The 23,572-nt window shown below is 40.0% G+C and overlaps 1 protein-coding gene and 1 long non-coding RNA gene across 2 annotated transcripts; one reads left to right on the forward strand and one right to left on the reverse strand.

Annotated features, from left to right (window-relative positions):
- Window positions 1-234: 234 nt before the first annotated feature.
- On the reverse strand, window positions 235-3,387 carry LOC122879063. Its single transcript, XR_006378621.1, has 3 exons — window positions 3,114-3,387; window positions 724-851; window positions 235-638 (listed from the first exon to the last, which is right to left on the reverse strand). It is a non-coding gene; the product is annotated as an uncharacterized LOC122879063 (long non-coding RNA).
- A 487-nt stretch (window positions 3,388-3,874) lies between these two features.
- On the forward strand, window positions 3,875-21,798 carry LOC122879100 (uncharacterized protein C11orf53 homolog). Its single transcript, XM_044202814.1, has 5 exons — window positions 3,875-10,164; window positions 11,324-11,424; window positions 18,040-18,079; window positions 18,351-18,652; window positions 20,748-21,798. The coding sequence occupies exons 1-5, from the start codon at window positions 10,116-10,118 to the stop codon at window positions 21,189-21,191; spliced, it is 936 nt and encodes a 311-aa protein (XP_044058749.1). The 5' UTR covers window positions 3,875-10,115; the 3' UTR covers window positions 21,192-21,798.
- The last annotated feature ends 1,774 nt before the right edge of the window (window positions 21,799-23,572 follow it).

A 23,572-nucleotide genomic window follows, 5' to 3' on the forward strand; every position in this document is an offset into this window, starting at 1 on the left:
AAATTGTGTACATATAATGCACAAAGTAGCAAAGCCATAACTTTTATTTAAACTGTCCAGATCATGTCCTCCATTGAGGTAAGGGGTTACTGAAGCTGGTCAGCTGGTATTATAATATCTATACACATCTTTATTTATATAGCACTTATCATAACAAAGTTACAAAGTGCTTCACATGGCAAGCAAAGAACACATAAAACATGATCATAAAAACAAATAAAACACAGCAGTAAAAATATTCAACGAACCACGATAAATGGACTGTACTTACGGCCTTTCTGACTGCTCAAAGCGCTTCAACTACATATCACATTCACACACTGATGGCAGAACTGCTCATCAAAATAATCACTCACACTCCAAAGTCCTCAGGAGCTGCGCAGTATATTGTCCTAGGAAACTTCGACATGTGGGCTGGGGGAAGCCGGGATCGAACTGCCAACCTTACACTTGGTGGACGACCCGCCCTTCCACTAAGCCACACCTAACAAAAACTAGAATCAGATGAAATCAGGGAAGGTGGTGCGATAAAAGTACGTCTTAAGCTTAGATTTAGCCAGTATTTCCTCGGGCAGAGGATTGGAGCTCTCAGGTCACAGCGGTCATCCTGACGCGTCCTGATGCTGCTTCATCAGGATCTGTAAAACATGGCAGATTCCGTGCTGTAAGACAAATAGCAATATTACAGTAGAAGTACAACTACTAAAGGCTGCAACCGCTCACTGTAGCTCAGAGTAGTCCTAATATCTCAGGCTCCAAACCTGCTCTTCTGATGTGAGGCTGCAGAGTCAGTGTCTCTCGGTCTGGCAGGCAACATCCCTTGTTGCAGCTAACTGTAGTGATGAGTTGGCCTGTATGCAGGGATAAGTTAGAGGTTACACCAACTTCAAATGTGAAGTTATGGCAACACACACATAGAATAATAATAATAACAAACAATTATTGAAGAAGAAACTGATGACAAGTGCAACTTGTGTTGTGAATACTTAAATGCAGCCTATGACTCAATGAAATAATCACATAGCCAGATGTTTTTGAAAGTTTTGTATTTTGTTTGGTTTACTAATTGGGCCAAAAAGAGGAGTGACACCGTTGCAAGTCTGACTGATCTCTGACCCAGCAACTGCAAAACTGTTCATGAGCTTCTAGGGATTTTTCAGTTTTTCTCCGGGTAGGCCTCCTTCTCTTTCTCCTTTCCCTTCTCCATCAGATTGGAGCCATTTCACCAACTTTTTAGCCAAACATGCAACGTAAAGATTCCCTTTACAGTATTTAGCTATTACAGTAAAGAGTATGGGCACTGGTATATGTAATAACTGTCCTTTCATTCCAAAAGTTGTAAAGAAAGCAAAGGAAGTGTATATGATAAAGATGTGGAAATTTGGGATTTAAAGTCTGGATGATTACGTCTGCGTCTCATTTTCTCATCCAGACTCGTGCCTTCTGCTTTTGTTTTTTTCTTCCTTCTGCAAGTTGTTGCAGCGCGTCAGTCTCCGTTTGGTTTACATCTGCTTCCCCACGAGATCCCGACAGATCACATCAGGTGGCGTATTGCTCCCTCTGGCACAATAATCTTAATGATATCCTGTAGTGTGTGTTGCGCCATTATTTTCCAATCTTGTAGTGTGAGCATGTTTGAGATTAGAGAGAAGAACATCTGTGTTTCTTCTTATGTGCGTGATGCAACCCGACTTCATAATCGGTTCGGATTTATTGCACAAAAAAAAAACCCGAGAGCAGAGGAGAAATCTGAGAGCAGAAGCAGGCTGAGCGCAGGAAATCTGTGCAAGCACCAATATATCTGAGTGCAAGCACACAGTCTGAGCAGAAGCAGAGCGAGAGGGCGTGGCATTACAACATCTGAACAGAAATCAATAAGTCATGCTCTCAAATTAAAAGAACGTGCTCTTGAGTAAAGAAAGGAAAAAAATCCCATACACGCCTAAATCATAACTGGTGCACCCAGCTGGTTTTAGAGGTCACAGGATTAGTTTAATGGAGATCGCCTGTATGCAGTCGAGGGATTTCAGTTTATTGTAGGATCAATACACCTGTATCTGGAGGGCCCAACTTTGGTGAGCCAGTATCATGGCCAAACCTCCACCATGAAGTAAAACGAACAAAACAACAAGGAGCAGCTCCATAACATTCTGGGATGTTGAGGGGACACTCCTGCACACACGATCAGAAACCTAGATTATGTTACAGGGATATCACAGGGATATGGATAACCAGGTTTTGTATGTTTCATGCCATATCATTAGCATGAATAAAACCAGGATCAGGCTCCTAACAGGGACGCGAGCGTACACGTAAAGATACTCACTGACAGATTATGCATTGTGTGCATAGCCGTGTAATACTCATGTGCAATATTTAGTTTTTTTTTTTTTTTTTTTTTTCCTATTTATTATTCATACCTCCATTACTGCTGCTACAATACTACTTATTACTTATATTATTACATTGCATTTATACCGTATTATCATCATCAACCGGTAAACCCACTTGGTACTTCACACTTATTTTATTTTATACTTATACCCACCTGGTACTTCATTTATTTTCTGACCTGTTTTTTTTATAGTTTTTATAGTGTATTGTATTAAATATTTTTGCTAGTACTTTCTCCTGTGTGCACTGACGTAAAGACGAGCTGCTGTAACAAAGAGTTTCCCTTCGGGGATCAATAAAGTATTTCTGATTCTGATTCTGATTAATTATCATTAAGAATTATCATTAAAAATATGATCAAATTATTAGATTCTTTCCATTTATTGACGCGACATAAAGGGAAATAGCGACAGGAATAACCAGAGGCGGATACAACAGAGCATCCGAACATCGAGATAATTAAAACATAACTACGACATTGCTAAGACTAGCTGACAGCCAAGAATACGGCTCGGGTGTGAGGTAAAAAGATCCGGTGACGCGGTGGCACCCAACAATTCTGCAAAACATGAGTTTCACTGACAAGCAATGCTGCAGCAAACACTTTAATAATTGGAACTATAAGGTCACATAGTGATGTGTAAAAATAAATACTGTAAGAAGTGCTGATACACAGAGCTGAAGATACAATCCAAATATTTTTCTGCCTTATATCTTACCTTCCTTTATCTTTTCACGTGACTTCATACTGATTATAGAGTCAAAGGTTTTGCAGCTTTATACGTACAGCAGAAATAGATTTCTCTTCATTGGGAACACGATTGAGAATATTGTGAACAGAAGACTCGTCTGAAATCTGTTGTTTTGCAAACCATGTTTTCTATGTGATGGTTGTTTGAAAATAAAAGAGAACTGTGTTAAAGGGATATTTCACCCCTGGAAAGATGGTATTTTCAGAAAACTTGGCTGCCTGTGCAGTTGAAAGATGCAAATATTTTTTCAAATTGGTGCTACGTGACCAGAGAAAACAGAGAAAAAGGGCTGTGGTGTCCCCTTTTGCTCAAAATGTACAAAGCCTGCAACAACCAGAATGCACCGGGGCTACTCCCACCCCCAAACTACCCCAACTACAAACATCCGGTCAGAGCTACTAACATGAGGCTAAGCTCTGAGAGCAGCTCTGGGTCTCGACCTGGGGCAGTGTATGTGCTAAGCCTCGTAAAAGCGTCTATTGTATGTTTTCACACCTGACGTTGCCGCGCTAGCAACAAAACACTGGTGCTATTGCACTCACTCCACGCTCGGACGTCCGTTTTGCCTCCTGGGCTTTGGCTGTTTTTTCCAGTTTCTTTTTGGGATCCTGAATTTCAACCACTTCCCTGTCCATATGTGGCCCGAAGCTTTGGTGTAACGCACAGCGACTCCACACTGGTGCACATTTACCGCAGCGGCACCACCAGTTTAGTGATGTGCGGGTCATGAGTCAATCCTTAGACTACATGTTTGCATTCATTTTCCATGCCTTGGTTACTTAAGGCCTATTATTTTATTTAAATTTTACATTATTATGTAGGCTGTTTGGATTTATTTTGTGTTTGTGTGTGAGAGTGAGAGAGCGAGACAGATTTAAAAAGAAACGTTTTTGCCTTTGAGAACTCTTGGTTTAATCGAATCAGTGGGGACCATGGATGTATAATAAGAACTGGATACGGCTCCGCCGCTCAGCCTTGCAGCCAATTTTTTCCAGTGGCCACTCGCAGTATTGCAGTGAAATCCCCCTGCGGCCCAAAAAGCATTTTCCCCATAGGCCACCATCATAAAAGAGACGTCTGTAAAACTGTCGACAGAACACCTCAAACTGCAAACAACGTCAATTATGACTCTTTCTGTTATGGATTTTTGATCCATGGAGGTTTTATATTTGTAAAACTTTCCTCAAGCCGAGAAAAGCGATTTAAAAATCTGTGACGTCACCACAATCTAAAGTGTATGGGCCGAGTGGGAACTCGCGGGTGGAGCCAGCGGGAGAAACAGTACTGTGCCTATCCAGTGGGCCGGATACCCCGGAAGTAAACCCAGATGCTAGAAAACTTATCTGGCGACATGGAGGGAAGTTAACCTTTGTTCATTTGCATATACTACCACATTGTAATGACAAAGCTGGTTGAAAATCTGCAAAGTTTCCCTTTAAGGGAATGCATCTGAAGTTGTGATCACAGCATCACTGTATTTGCAGTCTTAGAATACAGTTGGCAGACCTGCATCAAATCAATGGAGAAAAAATTTTACTATTATATAATATTATAAAGAAAAGATTAAAATGTCCAATAACGGCCCCTCTAGAGCCCCTCTGGTGTGACACGGAAGTGCATGCCACTGTTAACATATTACTTCTGTTTTTTGTGTTTAGTCCCAAAATCCTAAATGAAAATGGCTTTTTGCAAAGAATTCCATAAATATGGGTCGTGTTAAATGGAAACACAAAAGATAAGTTGCATTCCAAGAGTTTAAAACCACACTGGTGTTGACTTTTTCAAATGTAAATTCACATTGTGGGTGTTCATTTATGTCTTTTATTTCAGAAAGTAAATCCTAGTAGACTAGGAAACCTCTTTGTAGCACATTATGTTTGGCAGTTCAACTCTTCCATATGCTGCCATTGTGCCTGTGTACCAAAACAAACTGTAAACAGGAGATGAATCACTTAATTTCACCAAAGGAATTTCCCAGGAAAAAGCTAGCAGAGAAACTGAACCTTGTTTACAAGATCAAATGGAAATGCTTCGATGGTAGAATCACTGTTGTGTTATATTAACTGGAGTATTTGAAAATGTAGAGACATAGTGTAAGAACACACCGGGAAAGTCATATAATGCAGCCCCCTAATTTCCCTGGCAGAATGAGACACTGTACACTACTGTTGGATCTTTTCCTTCCTCTTCTGCCCCAGATGTCCGTTGCAGCGGAGAGCTATGCATCCCTCTTATCTCTGAGTCATTAACTGATAAAACCTCCACACAGCAGTCAGCACACATAACATCACCTCGTTACAAAAGTAGAGCCACAATACTGCTATTGACAAGGAAGTCAGCTCTTGTGCAGTAATTCACTGTGAACACAGGCCTGACTCAAAGGTGCCATGTTGACTTGGAAATACTGTACTGTGGTGGAAAGGAAAGAGTCGACACCCCTGCTGGCTATTTCTGGGAAAATCCCCTTCATTTTCCCATTGTTAAATGTAACTGAAGTTCCGATTAATGGAGTGCATAACATGCTGAAAATACGCACGGGTATCCATTGTGATCTGATAGTTTAAATGTAAAATACAATATTAGATTGTGGGATCAGAAAGAATCCATTAGCAGACGTTATAGGTGCGTTAGAGGCTGTGGCAATCATGGCCCCGGGCAGGGGCCTCCTGACGCACTGACTTTGAGTTTGGGAATCTTGTTGCGTTTTCCTCAGAGGAAACTTATTGTTGTCTGTTACATGCAGAGGTTCAAATGAATACAGCAGCTCAGCTATACTGCCGAGAGCTGATGGAGACTTTATTAGTTCAATTCATTTTTCTGGACAGGTTGAAGAGGGAGTTATTAGAGAGAGAGAAAAGTGGAACTGTGAACTGTTTTCAAAACGTCAGTCTCCTACACGCCTGTTGTTTTGCGGCAGAAGCTGTAGAATCATTCATTATGACGAAACGGGAGGTTTCTGATGCTGGTTTCCCAAAATGTGACCTTCAGAAATGCAAGGCGCAACATCCCTCTAGTTCCAGACTGCAGATGGAACAGACAGCTGCTGCCTGGCAGTGTCGGCCGCGGGACTGGCATCCTCCCCCGCGTCTCTCCTCCCTCTGTGGTGCATGGCGAGTAACCAGGACACCAAACCGCCCTGGCCAACACCAAAATAGAGCCTACAGATTCACTTTCAACAAAATAAGAACACACTGGATTTACAGGATGAAATCCCCCAGGCGGCGTGTTCCTCTTTCCCACAGAGCCTATTTTGGTTTGGGACTATTTTAAGTGTGTCCGTTATTTTGCTTTGGCATGTTGAGCAGCTCCTCTAAACTTTCAGCTGAGGTGAAGGCAGGCAGTCATGTCAGGATACTGAGGTAGAAAACCATATACTGTATATGTTTATCCTTCAAATGTACCTATTTTTAATACTTGACTAGACCACAACAGACTAATGCATCCACAAGCACTGGAACAGAAAGTGTTACAATTATTTTATTAGAGATTATTTAAAAAGGTAAAATTATATTTCCACTGTTTTTCACTGTGGCCAGCAGGGGGGGCTGCAGCTCCTATACCCCCCACCCCCCAGCGCCAATGCTCTCCAGCCATGACAAAATAAGTTCAGGTTCAGCAGCACTGACAGTCATGGTTGAACTGCAAAATGTGGCTCAAAAATATGCAAAATGATTACTGCTGCTCCCCTGCCCAGGGGCCCTTTTACATAGCCTGTCTGTGCCAAGGGGCCCATTATCTCATAATCTGTCCATGTGTGCTTAAACATGTGTAGGACTGCAATAATTATTTTCTTAAGAGATTCATTTCTAAATCAGTTTTAGATTGATTGTTTAGTCTATAAAATGTAAAAGAAAAAAAGAACTTGAATTTGAAGACACAAACTGTCCAAAGACTTTACATTGACAGTGTAAAACAGAGAAAAACAGCAAATCCTCACATTTGAGAAGCTGGAGCCACAGAATGTTTGGTGTCATTTTTGCTTGATAAATTATTTGAATTATTAACTGAAATCACCTAAATTGTTGTTGATTAATATTGTCTGACTTATCGATTATTGACTAATTGTTTCAGCACTATATCTACACAGTATGTTAAAACATGAAAATGGTCAGATACATAAAAATGCAAAAACCATGGAAAATTTCACCACAAATTATACAAAAGTCAATATAGTCCAGTAAAATTATAACCGCTTCACTACCTCTGCTTTCCCGTTGATAGAAAATAAGTGTTCTCCTGCACACAGCCTCCCCCACTCTGCATGCCAGCATGCATTGTGTATGTGCTTTGCAAAGGTAAACTCTGAAGTCCTGCCGCCTGTCCTACCAGTTTGATAATGGGCTTCTTTTCCTGGCTGTCTGCGTTGATGAACAATATGCAATGTATGCAGCTGGGAAGAACCAGGTGAAACAATGGACATCCTCATATAGCCCTAGAGGCTACTGTTAGCGGCTAAGCTACACACTTTTAGCAAAAACAACCACTGAAATACTCCTGCAAAACTAATGACCTTCCCATCAGCCTAATGTGTTTGTGCTAATTAGCAAATGTTGCTAAAATGTTGGTAATTTAATTAGCTAATGTTAGCCTGCTAACATGCTTAACTAAGATAGCGGCCATGGTAAACATTATACCTGCGAAACATAAGCATGTTACATTCTCATTGTGAGCATGTTAGCATGTTGATAGCATTTAGCTCAGAGCACCACTGTGCCTTATATTCTCTTTCAGAGCTGCTAGCTGTAGACTGATTAAAAACTCTTAGTCTTGCTAAAATGTGGAGGAATAGATAGTGACCTGTGTTGTGTGTACATATTGGGGAGTCATTTAGCCTGACGAAATGCCGCACACTGAGCTGTTGATGCTCCCCGCCGGCTCTGCCCCAGGAGAGCCTGGAGACACAAAACATACGGAGCACACAGAGAAAATATTGCATGGCAAATATTATGACACACCAACTCATGGAAATAAGGGTGAAATCCTCAGAATTTCCCTCTTGGTCTGCATCATTTTGTTGCCACAAAAGACCCAATGTGTGTGAAAGTGAAGCATACTCAGCCTAGGGAGTGATATCAAATACTTGTGTCACCTAAATCTACTGTAAATACCAAATAATGATTTAATCTTGCATATTCAAAGGTTCAGGCTTTAAAATTCTTTTCTATTGTTTTGAAACCATTTTGTTGTATTGCCCTGGTTTAGTCAGTCAGGTGCATGAAAAAAAACATTCACGCTGATGTAAACATTTAAACCGCTCTTTGACTCTTTTATCAACAGAAAAAATACTTTTTAAGTGCTTTGCCTCTTGCTTTACAGTCAGTCGAATACAAAAGATATAATAAATAAATAATAATATAAACAAGCTGGCTTTGTTAATATTTGCTCATTACCATTCGTGCAGGCTACAACAAAACTGCCATAACAGCAATGTAATTTTTGTTAATTCTTGTTAATTATTTTAGCCTCTGATGCTCTGTAATGCTCTCAGTGTGTTTTCTGCAAATACAAATTAGCAATGTCTCACCACTTGCTGTTCCTGTGTTGCTGCACTTTCACCACATGCCAACATACCGTGTATAAATCTGTCATAGTGATGGGAAGCTGAAAGCACTCAACAAAAAGTAATATGTATAACCAGCTGTCCATTGTGCACCCTGTAAGCTCCTGAACTTAGTGTCGCTGTTTTGTGGCTGCGGTGGGTTACTATTTAACTAACTAATGTTTTTGTGTCAATATTTCTCCACTGGGTGAAAAAGGTGACCGCCATTGCGATTCAGTTCATACAGACAGCATGTGAAATTTGCAGCCTTTCAACTGGGAGTACGTTAAGCATGCATGATCATAGTAACATTTGCAATAGTGTTAGGATCTCTGTTTGAAAGTATCACACCAAAGTGCATGCAAATCCAAGTAAGCATAAAATGTGCCACTTTAATGTTTAGCTAGTTTATCTTACTGGTGTCGTTGTCGTTATGAAATCATGTGTGTCAAAATGTAACCAGGTTCAATCTTTATCATGTCAGCATCACACAGTATGGGAAACTCATGTAAATTTCCATTGACACTACTCACATTTTAACGAACTACAGGAGTCACAAACAGGAGGCAAAACACTGTGAGGTTCAGCCAGGAAGCAATTAAAAAGTCGGATGGGAGCTTCGTTATAATGCCAGACACAAATTGTTTAGCAAAGCATGCCTACAGCTATTCTTCCGTCTCCTTTAAACACAAGGTTGAGATGACTCATTTGTTTTTAGTTTGCTCAAAGTCTTTTATACAAATGTCAGCACATCAATTTGAGTAGAAAATTGCACAATAATATCCTTTTATGCAAAAGGGTCTCGTATTTTTTGAAAAAGAATAATTTTTGGCAGGAGGCTTCAAAGCCTATTGTCAACTGTCTGACCTGAGACGCAAACACAAGAAGAAGCTTTGGTACATCCTGAGCTGTTACTTCTTTACTGCTTGGTAAAGGTTTTATTTATGCCAAAGTCTGATGCCAAAGCTCAAACTGAAACAAAAACAGACTATCGTACAAACAAGCTGCATGAAAACTCCTGCAGCTACAAATCAAAATGTGGATACAATATATGCTTTCAAATTTGGATGATGAATGGGGGCTCTGGGAGGAGTGACATGCTGCTTCCCAGTCTCTGTTCCATGGTCCCGATGCTTCCAACCCCTAATCTTGACTGCAGATGCAAATAGTCTAAAAAACGTCCCTACCAAACATTTGCATTTAAACAAATAGATAAAGGTCATTTTGAAAAGCTGCCTCCTCATGACTGCAGTGTGAGGTGGCATGTTCCCTGTGTCCCTGCCCTCCTGACAATGTAGTTAAAGCTCCCATCGTGGCACGCCACTCAGTATGGTGCTGCACACTGGGATTTAGCTCCTGTAGGCAAATACAGCAGAGGGAGAACAGAAAGGCCTCTGTGTGTGTGTGTGTGTGTGTGTGTGTGTGCGTGCATGCGTGTGTGTGTGTGTGTCAGACTGCTCAACAGCATCATGGATACAGGTAAGACATACTCATTCATATATGACAGCTGCTCCTGCTGTCATTACTATCGTTATAAATGTTGTACATTGTACATGTTCCAATGGAATTTTTGCTGCAAGATATTTTTAACCTGTTAAACATCATATTTTTTTCTTTTTTAATTTCATGTAGTGCTTTTATTTTGGAGAGTACATGGGAAGGCATTTAGAAGGATCTTTTTTTGTGTGTGACAATGGAATTTGTATTCTGGTTATTATTTGATGACGTGTGCTTATTAAATCAATAGTTGGCTGACTTTTTTTACATTGATTTCCCATACGAAATAAGTTGATTTAGTAGCAATGATATAAAAAATTTATCAGCAAGGGAAAAGTAAGATGGCAGTAAATTCCTTCTCCACACAATTCACATGAATCAGTGTTTGATATTTGAAAGATGCTTTAAATATCAAGCACTTGTAGGTTATCATATGCTAAGATTCATATTGTAACATATATTTAAATTCGGAATAATACCTAAAAGGATGATGTTTAGTTTTGTGGCAAAGCAACAAAGTGCACATTTTTATTAATTTTATTTTGATGTAATCCAAAAAATATTTCATATTTTCAAGAAACTCATTGGCCGAGCAAAGTTGGGGCTTATCTAAAATATCCATTCAAAAAGCTGGGATCTTTTACATAAAGTTTTTTGCATGCAATTTCCGTTTGCATAATGAAGTTTGCATTTTCATTGAGTTTATGCTTCTGCTTCCCAGGAATGTCCCCAAATCACACCAGCATACATTTGTAAAGACCTATGTAATAGCAAATGAGCTACTTCTATGATGCATGCATGTGGAGTTTCTCATCTTTATTTAAGTGTATGATTCAATTTTAATTGAAACCATCCAAACCCCACCAGTCTTCCTTCACTGTGAGGTTTCAGCGAGTGTTTGTAGTAAAGTGCCTCTTTTTTAGCAGGCCATTTGCATTGACCAGCCCAAAGGCAATTTCCATGACATTTACACACCAATCCCAAAGAGTCATTCACCTACATGAATAAAACTGTTAACCATTCAAATGAATTTGTGGGGATGGATGAAAATGTGTATGAAGTTGTGTTACCAGCTACAAGTGGATTTGTATCAAATGTTCTTCAAATGTGGATTCCCAAACTGTTTTTCTGCTCTGTGTAGAATATTCTAAGAGAGTGTACCAAGGCGTTCGAGTCAAGCACACAGTCAAAGACCTGCTGGCGGAGAAGCGATCCCGACAGACAAATGGGCCCAGATACAGTGTAAGCACAATCTCCTCTAAACCGCTCTGCTTTGTCTCTCCCCACTTCATTTTTCTCGCAAATTTACACAGTGCTGTTGACATTCTGTTGGTGGCAATTAAGAGGTCGCTTTCTAAAAATCTCCTCTCCTTGTTTACATTTTGGTTTGTTTTGTGGACCAACGATCCATGGTTGATCCATTGACCACCTGTACCTCCCCCCTCTGTCTCTGCTCCCCTCGAGCGCTCGCAAAGCCAAGCTGGAAAAAGCTGAGCACGGTGTGTGTAGAGAGAGACACAAAGCGCAGAGTCCCCTCCTGACCTCACAAAAGAACACCGACACAATGCTCGCAATGGTGATGGCCATGATCTCCCAAAATCTCCCCCGAGGTGGAAGCTGGGGGCGGGGTGGGAAGATTGAGGTCGACAGGTAGCATAGAGAGACAGAAAAGGGCAGTGAAGGAGGCTACCTATGCAAAGGTTGATCCACGCACACCTGCCAGCTGACATTGTCCTCTGCCATGTACGAGCCGCAGACAAACCTCCTATTGTTGTCTCAGAAACACACACCAACACACACTCTCCCAGCCAGAGAAGTAGGGCTCTGCTTTAGACCTCTGCATGCACAAGCAAGACTGGCTTTTCATTTTCCTCAAACCGCCTGTCAAAAGGCTTTTACAGCACAGTATTCACTGTTTGTTTTCTGTTTAGCGTCGGCATGTACACTCTATAGATATGCAGGCCGCTAACGACTCGCGGAACGAGAGGATTGTATGAGACAGAAGAGACGATATCATTAGATGCAACAAAGAGAGACAGGTCCAAAAATCACCCTTCTCCAATGCAGCACTTTACAGTTTTGTAACTTCAGTGCCTATGTAGCAAAGAGCTATGGGGGAGTTCTGAGTGGGAGCACAGTGAGGCAACAGTAATTCTTGTCTGTGCTGGTGACAGATTGAAGTTTTAGCCAAACACAAATTTTGTGGAGGCAGAGCTGCTCTGAAAGATGAAATATACATGTGGTTGAGTTTAGCTTCAGTTGGCGAAGCCAAACAAACACAGTTTCAGAGTGCAGGTGGATAACTGGCAATGGTGAGGTAGTCAGCCAGCCTTGTTACTGTAGATGTAGATTTTTAAAATGAGCACGGTCACTGCCTATTATATCTCTTATTTAGAGCATTTGCTCCAAACACATTAAAGGATAAAGCTGGCAATATTCTATATTCTTCTATCTGTCATCAAATCCCATTAAAAGACCAAAACCAACAATGAGTTGATCCTACTAACAAGTAGTGTCTGTGTATCCACAGCCTGATGTATGTTATTCCTCTGTGCCATAGAGCTCATTGTTGTCCAAAAACTAAAAATACAAAACTTGCAAGCTGTACAATAACCAAAACTGTTTCAACTCTGGCAGAAAACTTTGTGTTTATGTAGGACACCATCACATGTAGTAAGCTGAATGAGAAAACTGGGTTTCAGGGCCTTTAAAAACACATCCCTGGGCCACACTGTTGCACAGGGTGAAATGTTTCTTCATTATCATGAACACACACACTGTAGTTTATTTGGACTAGCAACTTCACTAGGAACCATCGGGCTTGTGACTGAGAGCTACTGGGTAGAGAAGTATTGACAGACAGGCTAAGGCATTATTGGTTTTGGTCTTTTGTTGACAATAAGAAACATTTGGAATAATGCAAGCCCTATCCTTTAAATCAGCTGCCTCTGAAAAATATTTACAGTATGTGAGCAAAACTATAACTTGTTTACTTGGTAACTATAACTGGATGAGAGGGGGTGAGGTACATTTCTAAGTTGTTTGGAAGGTTTTAAGTACTGACATCATCTAATGAAGCCAGAAATGAATGCTGTAAAAGCAGAGCACATTGTCTAAACCTTCAAGACTTTAAACCATGACCTCCAACATGTGGAGGCAGCAGTATGTTGTGAGTCCACAGATGAGACAATAACAACAGCTCAAGAAGCTAGCTTCTGCTTCTGTTACTCCTCAAAATAGGAAAAACAAGCTCTCTAACTTTTGTAATGACAGTGTTGCAGAACTCTAAATGCTGAAAGTTTGGTTCAATTTTATAGTTGTTCAGCTTTATCTTACAGATACAAAATTAAAAATTAAAGTTGAATTTGCATCTATACTGTTAAAAGTGTCATTTTAATTTCAAACTGCCCCACTTATTTATATTTTCAAAATAAAGCTCAATTTTTAGAACAAAAAGAAGAATCAGCATTACAGTGACACTATGAAATTAAATAATAAGAAACCTCACATGCTTACTCTCAGAAATAAAAAGTTGAATTAATAAGAAATAAAACACCTTTGCTCAGTTCAATGTGCTCAGTGGTTGTGCTGTAATGATAGCTAATATTAGCAATAGACAGACAGATAGATTGACAGGCAGACAAACAGACAAAGTAGTGTGTTTGAAAAAACACACTACATTTTAATTTAATAAGTAATAACCAGGTGTTGTGTTCTAAGGGTTAGATATATATGAAGTAGTTTTTATTATAAAGTCATTTCAATTTTCATACTGTCAAATCAGTATATGTAGGCCATACTTCCATTACGCTGGGTTGTACAGTGGTGTGAAAAAGTGTTTGTCCCCTTCCTGAGGGACACATACCTTTCAAAAAGTTCAACTTTTGTCTCGTCAGTCCACAGAGTATTTTCCCAAAAATGCTCTGTGGACAAAAATGTAACTTTTCGGAAGGTGTGTGTCCCATTTCATCTGCATTTCAGAAAAAGAACATCATACCAACAGTAAAATATGGTGGTAGTAGTGTGATGGTCTGGGGCTGTTTTGCTGCTTCAGGACCTGGAAGACTTCTGTGATAAATGGAACCATGAATTCTGCTGTCTACCAAAAACTCCTGAAGGAGAACGTCCGGCCATCTGTTCGTGACCTCAAGCTGAAGCGAACTTGGGTTCTGCAGCAGGACAATGATCCAAAACACACCAGCAAGTCCACCTCTGAATGGCTGAAGAAGAACAAAATGAAGACTTTGGAGTGACCTAGTCAAAGTCGTGACCTGAATCCTATTGAGATGCTGTGGCCTTAAAAAGGCAGTTCATGCTCGAAAACCCTCCAATGTGGCTGAATTATTATCACAAACGCTTGATTGCAGTTGTTGCTGCTAAGGGTGGCCCAACCAGTTATTAGGTTTAGGGGGCAATCACTTTTTCACACAGGGCCATGTAGGTTTGGATTTTGTTTTTCCTTAATAATAACAACCTTCATTTAAAAACTGCATTTTGTGTTTACTTGTGTTATCTTTGACTAATATTTAAATTTGTTTGATGATCTGAAACATTTAAGTGTGACAAACATGCAAAAAAAATAAGAAATCAGGAAGGGGCAAACACTTTGTCACACCACTGTATATGCATGCATCTGGCCTGCAATTCAGCACCTTTTCAATGCAACGTTTACTTGTATGTTTATAAATGCCGCATGAAGACCTAACGATGCACAGAGACACACAGTAACTAAAGCCATCCACGTCCTTATGTTAGCTAACACCGCCTTTTGTCTCCCAGAATAAAAGGCCGCTGAGAGTGAAGAGCACAAGAGTCAGTCTCGTCATGTTGGAACACAGAGAGCCATAGTGAAAATAAAGACCTGAGAACATTTCTATTGAGGTGGTGTGCCCAAACATGCTGCTGTTACATAAATGCTCTAGGACTGTGAGAAATGTGTGAGGATACAGAAAACTCAAGTCAGTGACATTTTATAAGGCTGAAGAGACTTTGTGTGATGTGTCTCTGGGTCAAACGTTTTACCGATAACCAACAAGAACTCACAATTCAAGATAAGACTGAACTTTAATGACCCCTGTCAATCAGATAAAATAACAAATAATAGAATAGAAACAAAAAATAGGGGTCATTTTAACATAAAGTCCTGAAAATTCAAATACTAGAACATGATAAATATAAAGTAAGTATAGGAACTGCAATGATCAATGAACCAAGAAAGAAAAATTACACTTACAAATTACAAATGAGAAAATGTGCGTGTGTGTGTGTGTGTTTTCACTTACTAAGAAATAGGTGTGACTATTTTTAAAATAGTGTAACAGATAGTGGGAATACGAGAATATGAAGAGTGTTTTGCATAGGAAGGAAATGTATTTCTGTGAAATAATGCTTCAGCATCATTACCCTCCAACCCTCCTCCTCCATCACAAACACAAACACACACAAACACCACACAAACACACGCTCCCTGACTGTCGGAGCTTGAGCGAGGTGATTTCCATGCACAGCCTTCAGAGATGCACTGAGCCATACCTGGGCCACATGAGGAAGTCTTGGCACTGGCAAATCACATTCAAATTCTGCCCTCAAAATTTGCTTGCCTTCCAGCCAACACAGGCTTAATATCAACTCTTTCATGTTAGCAATATGCAAACAAGAGAGTCTATTCTGTCATACCCTGCCTGTGTCTCTGCACTCTGATCTCTGACTGCACGAATCTGTATCTGCCTTTAGAATACAAACAGACAGATTATATATTAGATTATATTAACAATAAGAAAATCTTACATTTAGTATTAATTACATGTCAGATATATTACTGATCAACCAGCTAACAATAACAGGATGCAGCACAGACAAATGGACCATTCTGTAAGTGAGGGTATATAAACTCTTCAATACTGCACGTATAAATTCATGCTGTGCAGCCAAACATTGTTCTAATAGAGATCTTAAGATTCCAAAGATACCAAATATGAAAGTAGGACCAGGCATCAGCTTCGGCCTGCATTTTCAAGAACTTCAAACAACTTCAATTTAGAATTTCGAATAGAGGTCCTGGAAACTGGAGTTCAATTCCCAGTGATTTTGTAAACTTATCTCCAGTGATGAGTTTTTAAAAATATGTTAAGAAATTTCTCATTGTCGACTCTTAGTACCTTTCTATTTTGAACAATATTTTATATTCTGGTTTGCACAGATGAGCGCATGAATGTTGAATGTAGATGTTTTGCTCCAGAAGCATGTGGTTGTGATGATGAAATTTGATACTCGTCCAGGGGAGCCGCACATTAAGCCCTTTGGGTTCTTTGGCTCTGCCTGCACATCTTTTGTGACTGTATGAATATTTCCTTGTGTTTTGACCTGTTCTAACTTTTTATCTGACTTTTTATATTTCATCTTTTTTTTTTTATTCTGTGCAAGCAAGACAAACAAACAAATGTCAAGCAGAGTTTGGGGCAAATATGTTTAAAATGACAGAAAGGACACACATTTCTAAAAGATGGAATGGTGCGGCCATAAAAACACGGAGTCTTGGGTTTAAATATTTCATACAGCATGAACATCATATAGTTTCAACCAAGAGCTGGATCAAGCCGCACACAATATATATGATATATTGTCATGCAGAGTGGAAAAGGAAATAAGAAAGTAAGAGATAAATATGTATAAAAGAAAGTCTAAAAATATTAACAGACTTTTTTGCAGCAAAAATGGTGATCAACCCTCCAGTGAATCTAGTGACCTCGTGTGGGGGCAGCACTGGTTGCCTTTTTTTTTTTTTTTTTTTTAATCCATTTTAAAATCTTACTTGTTACATTCAAGGCTTTATATAGCTCGGTGCCAGAGTACATCGGTGAACTTTTCACTTCTTTTCAGACCACTGTGTGTTGTTTTCATAACACAGCGCTGTCATGCCTTCACCAGAATGTTTTTTCTTGCCTTCATGTCTCTGATTTGCATATGTCCATTTTACTCCATTGACCTTATTTCCAGAGACTGATCGTTTTATGTTCTTTCTTTTTTCATGCTGTTGCTCTCATAGTGTTGTATATCTTGTGTTTTGCATTTCCTTTTACCTTACACTGGGATACGCTCTTTACTTGACAAGTGCTATACAAATAAAATAATCATCTCGTGAAGGCTAGACCCTCCCCAGAGCGCTCTTTCTGTCAGTTTGATAAAAGAATCAATCACAGAACTGGGTATACAGGACCCCCAAAACTAAATAGGGTGCAACTATTTGTGGGTATTTTAAATCTTGAATTAGCATCTGCTCTAATGCATGGTGCTAACATACCGAATATTAAATTAATGCATCAGACAATTCAGATAGTACAAGTTTTATTGTGATATTGCTGTGTGAAGCAGACATCTATACTTCTCTTTTCCTTTCCCTGTATCCTGACGGTGTCATGCTCAGAGGTTTTAATGATGTAAGCCAGCAAATATGGCCGCCAAGTTTAGTGATGTGCTGCCCATTACTTTATTTCTGTTATTACTTTCTTGTCTGGGTCGCCTACGCTGGCCTCTGTAGTCTAGACATCTCTCTATATCCCTATTTATTATGTCCAAGTGAATGAAAGAAATGGTGACAAAAAAGTGAGAAAATTTGACAAGTGAATTCACAAATAAGTAGGGAGAGTACTCACAGATTTTTCTTCTTCATTTACTGTTTATTACAATAACAGCAATAGTCCACTGCTTTTCATTTAAATTAAACAAATAAAGAAAAACCTGTTGCTTATTTGTGAATGGAGACATCCTGAAGGGCTTTTAGAGATTTTAGTCACCTTCACGTGCAATTAAAATGTCCAGTTTGCATGCCTTCTTTCAAGTCTTGTTTCTCTCTCACAGGGAGGATCGACCACTCCACCTTCATTTGTCCAGATGCCAGGTGAGACTCTGCAAATCAAATACAACATCAAAGATCTTCCCCACTCACTCCTTACTGCCTACCTGTCAACACAGCTTCAATCAACACTCTCATTATTACCATACGTTATACTTTGAGGACCCCAATTACCATTTTGACTCAGCTGTCTTTAAATTTCAAGATGTGTGTAACCACTGTGGTTGGACAGACAGACACTGTGGTTCACTCCTGCCATGATGAAGATGAGGATATCATTTTTCTCAGTTTAAAAGCATCATATTGTTTTCTGCAGGGTCTCACATGCTGAACAGCTACTACAGCATGAGGCGTCCCTTCATCTCGGAGTCAGACTTCTGTCCGTCCACCAAGCAGTTCTCCCCTGACATCTATTCGTCCACTCTGGGTGGTAAACCTCTGGGCTGCGAGCCCTCGGCCATGACCAGCTACTCCTCCATCATTGACGGCTACTACCCAGACACCTTCGGTGAATACCGCAGCACCGCCTTCTCCAGCTCCGCAGGATCCTTCCTGCCCTCATCAGCTCTCTCATCCCTGCTGCCTCCCTTTGGTGGAGAGTCCTCGCATTTATTTCTGGTAGGATGGGATCCCTCTGTGTGTGTATGTCTATGCCAGAGATGAGTGAAGAGGGGATGGAGGTCCATAATCATCAATGGGGATTTAATCAATCGTAAATCCACCGAAAATAAGTTTAACCCACATTTTTCTTGCTAATCATCTAAGTATATTACAAGAAATGCCGGTATTTGTAGGGCAAAGCATATAAATTTATGGAAATGTAATAGATTTTTAATTATATAGCTAGTGATAACTATCTAGTTAACAGTTTATCATCATTATAATTCACCACATCCCTGGTATAGTAAGTGAGAAGAATATGTGTGCTAAGAAGAAAGTCCTACATGACAGGAACTGCAGGATATATGAGTTTTGTGGATGAAAACAAAATGTGTACAGTCCACACAGATATTCAAATCAGCTGGACTACAGACTGTAAATGACCCATAAGTGTTGAGTGTCTATCTGTGTTAGCCCTGGGACAAGTGGCAGCCTGCCCATTGGGTCATCCTCTGTCTTAAAGCATCGGTTCACAATTTCACAAGGTTCAGTCTATCTTAAAGCAATAGTCAGGTGCCCATAGAAACATAGAAACAGGCTTTGCTTGCTGTAATCATTCTTCCTGTTCATACTAGCGATTAATAGAGCCCTTCCTCATGAGTGCGATGGGGGGACTAAATCCACAGTCCATGCTAAATCGAGTAGATATTCCAAAGTTCCAGTGTTTTTAGTACAAAATCACCTCTATTTGTTACTGTCCCTCCACTGCAGCTCAGCAAGCAAGCACTGTGCAGGGAAACACAAAGAATGTTGTACTAAAAACGCAGTAACTTTAGAAGATATCCCCTTGACTTGTCTAACTCAGACTGCTGAAGCCTCAGCTGACTGCTGAAGTACCTCCAGTGTTTTCAGAAAGTAATCAAGTTCAATTTTGAAACCTCAGATAGTTTTCGTCTGAAAGCAACTCTGCCATCGTTTGACGGCAGCTCACCTCTCTAGTGTTAAACTTAACCCCCCACAGTTTTTTTAAACTGTTAGAAACAGCTTAAAGTTCTTTCTCTGGTATGTATATATACATTTTCTGTTAGGCGTTTTCCATTTATTACATAGTGGCGGTGTAGACACAGACAGGAGTTTGATAGCAGATCATTTTACACCACAGGTCAGTGGTAAATGTCAGGTGTTGGTGGCAGATATATTCACCTTTGTACATTAATACACTACAACACTGCACCAACTAGTTGGCTTGTTATCTACATACTGTATTTCTAAGCCAACCCATCCTCCCGACTTTGGGAGACAGAAACAGAGTGCAGTGTTTGTGTGAAAAGTGTAAGTAATATGTGGCCATTAACACCCTCAGTGAGTCTGAGCTAACAAGATGGAAAAACCTGGACAGGCACAATGAAATATCAGTTTGTTTAGCTTGTTACAGGCACCAGACACTTGTGCGGAGTTAGTGTTTGATACCTATGGGCTCTAACCCTCGATTTAAGAGCATGTAGCCATACTTGTTGCCAGCACATTGTGAAATAGGGTTTGAGAAAATGTGTTCAACCTCTTCATTAGTGATTTACAGGATGGTTTTATTATGGAGACATTTTTTCTAAACGGTCGGTTGACCCAAATTACAAAAGAAATAAAATGAAAATAAAGTTCAGTTTACTCATCATGAGGAATACCAGTCAGCCTGTGAAAACAGTTGTGTGATGGAGAAAAATGTAAAAAAATAATAACCCTAATGATGTCATCAGGGTTATCTTATTGGATTAAGCTTGAGATTTAAGATTTTTAGCGGAAAGCATCAGAAAATATATTGTTTGTTTTTTTTTTTATTAGGGTGAACCAACCCTTTAAGATCCTGAATTTGGAAACATAATCAAATCCAACATGAATGCCCTTTATTGCCCTTCTCTAGGCATTCTGGGAAACAGGAAATAAGTGAGTGGAGTACACGAGTTGAGGGAAAATATGAATTACATCATGTCAGTCAAAAGCGCTCCTGTTCAGAGGTGAACAGGCAGTGAGACAGCATCTGATGGCGGATGCTTCCTTTAGTCAGTAAAGGAAGTAAATGAATGAATGATTTATCCTCTCCTCTCTTGTCTTCCAGCCTCAGAGAGACTCATGGGAGCAGTCAGTTCCAGAGCCAGTATCCCAGGTGGAGGCTCTGTGTCCAGACAGCCTGGCCTCCGTCAACGTCCCGCCCCCCATGCCCAGCCCAGAACACCCAGGGAGCCCCTCCCAGTACCGCTCCCCCAGCCGAGGCTCCTCCATGGGCCCCGTGTCCAGCAGCCAGCCCTACACCCTGCACTCCCTGGAGGACGCCCACTACCACCCCTTAACCACCAGCAGCTCCTACCCAGTCGCCTCCACCTCCTTCCCCTGCCCTCCCTACGTGAGCAGCCCCGTCAGCGACCTGGTGTCCAAGATGGTGACAGAGGAGGCAGCCGACAGCCACGCCAGCCTCCCTGCCAGCGGCGAGGCTCACTCCTGCTGGGCCAAAGAGGACGGAGTGAGCTCCTGGTCGCCCTACGAGATCAGGAGGGCCTACTGACTGGATGACGGGCCTGAGGTTCAGAATTCATAAGAATATGGAGGTTTCACAAACAATTAAACAATGAACTCAACAAGCACTTTACAGTACAGGGAAAACGCAGTCAAACAGCTGTGAAGTGTTTTGTTGAAAGGACTATTTCAGTGCATTTACGAAGAAAAGATTCAAGTTTGAATATGTTGGTAGGAGTGTTGTAGCCTATGTTGACCAAGGTGCCCATGTCACAGCCTGATTTGATGGGAAATTCCTACTTTTTTGTAAAACGTGTGTCTTTTTTGTTTGATTTGTATGAAAAGAGTGACCAGCATGGACTGAAAAATTACACCATTAGCCATAAAACTGAAAAACAAACAAACAAAAAAAAGATGTAGTGATGTAGTGAAGTTAAAATAGGGTTGTCACTTGTATGTTATATAATGTGAGGACTTGTGCTTGTTATGAAAAAACTATGTAAACATGCTACATCTTAAGACCTTTAAACGTACAACTTCTGCAGTTGCCAGGGGGAACAGGGTAAGACTGTGGAGTGGCTCAACTAATATGTACAGTACATATGTCCACGTATTTGTGTTTAAGTGAAAATAAACACACAAGTAGGATTTCAAAATGGTGTGAGGCTGATCTTTAGTATATTTATGTCACAATAACCAACAAAGTCGACTGCACAGGACAAGCCTCCCACCGACCTGAGTTAGCTGCAACACTTTAACGCCACGTGCTGTGCTTGAGAATTTATGAAAACTAGTTAGCCCAGAGCAGAGACCTTAAGATAAAAAGCTAAAAGTAATAGATAAATGGTTGAAACGTCCGTCCAGTCATCTGAGTGGTAGCAGCATGAAGGCAAACTTGACCAAACCCACAGGAAAAAAAAGAGACCAAGCCTAAATATTGACAACTCCAGGACCATTATGTCTTGAATGAAAAAATATTGTAACAACGTCCACTTTTATAGAATACATAGTGTTAATTAACACGGAACACGTCTGGAACATGACTGGTGGTGCTGATGAAGGGGGCGGTGGTGGGGGTGCTCTAAGAGATTTTTCACCTGTGGCCCTTTTTTGAGGAGACGGTTCGATATGGCTTGATACAGAATTATATATAATTTAGATGAAGAAAATAAAGTGAAACAATAAAACAATTGAAAGCCTGAAAATTATGATGAGGATATTTCTACAGCTGTCTCATATGATATAGAATATCTTGTTGTGAGTAGAATGAAATCAATCGAGTCTGCTTTCTGCCGGGGCCCCTTGGGAATCCAAAGCTGGTAACCCTTTGCTTTGATATGAGGACATCTTCGTGTTTCATAATATCTTCGAGACAGAGTAAAGCTGCCATAAACTTTAAAGATCTTTTAAACTTCAAAAAAGACAAAAGACACAGCCCGAACGGTGAGACATAAAGGCTCATTTAGCGCTTCCTCTCATCACATTCGTTCACACATTTTATAACTTTGAAGAGAAAACTCTGAAACTTCAAAGTCCTGTCTCTTTTAAAAATGTTTGATGAAGCGAGTCGGCTGTTCAGTGTAGAGAAATGTACTTTTCACTTGAGCGAGGTCCGAATTTGTGTTGGCAATGACTCCAAAGTGTGCTGGAAATCATTCAAGATGTTAATGCATCATTTACCCATGTGTTACTGGGGTTTTTATATACTAATGTCAAAATAAATGTGTGTTAAGCAAGCAAGTCAAGTTAAAAATGGTTGATAATGTCGTGATATAGGTTTAAAGTTTTTATGAATTATAATTTATACAATATTTAAACACCGGCTGGTAACAATTGAACTGTCTGTTACAACAAATGTATTAACTGTGTATACATTCATAGGTATGTTTAGAAGTGTTTAGAAATATAATTAACACTAGTGACGACATATGATTATTTATAATAATATACATATATACTGTGTTATCAAACATTCATTAACCGTCTGTACACCAGTTGACCGTCTGTACACCATGAATGCGTCGTGGGACGAGTTATGGTTGTTAACAAAGACATTAATAAACACTCACAAATATCCTCATATCTGCCTACAACTACTGTGTTATAAACCATTAAATAACAGTTTGTATATATTGTTTATAAATGCTAAATATGGGGGTTAAAATAAAGTGTTAACCCAAAAGGCTTTTAGACATAATCTTTCTTTTTCATCGAGCTTTTACAATCAGACGACTGACAAGAAAATCAAAATGGTTCATGTTTATTGTCTAAACACTCACACTTTACGCTCAGTGATTGTTGTTGATGGACTGGAGTCCAGTGTTTTCATGGAGCTCCATATTTTCCTAAAGAATTGTATCAGTAGACCTATTAAATTACACACCATTGTTTTAATTAAGAAACTCCTCCCAGTATGTTGCTCTTTTGGAG

The sequence above is a fragment of the Siniperca chuatsi genome, linkage group LG7 (genome assembly GCF_020085105.1).
Source record: "Siniperca chuatsi isolate FFG_IHB_CAS linkage group LG7, ASM2008510v1, whole genome shotgun sequence".
NCBI classification, from domain to species: Eukaryota; Metazoa; Chordata; class Actinopteri; order Centrarchiformes; family Sinipercidae; genus Siniperca; species Siniperca chuatsi.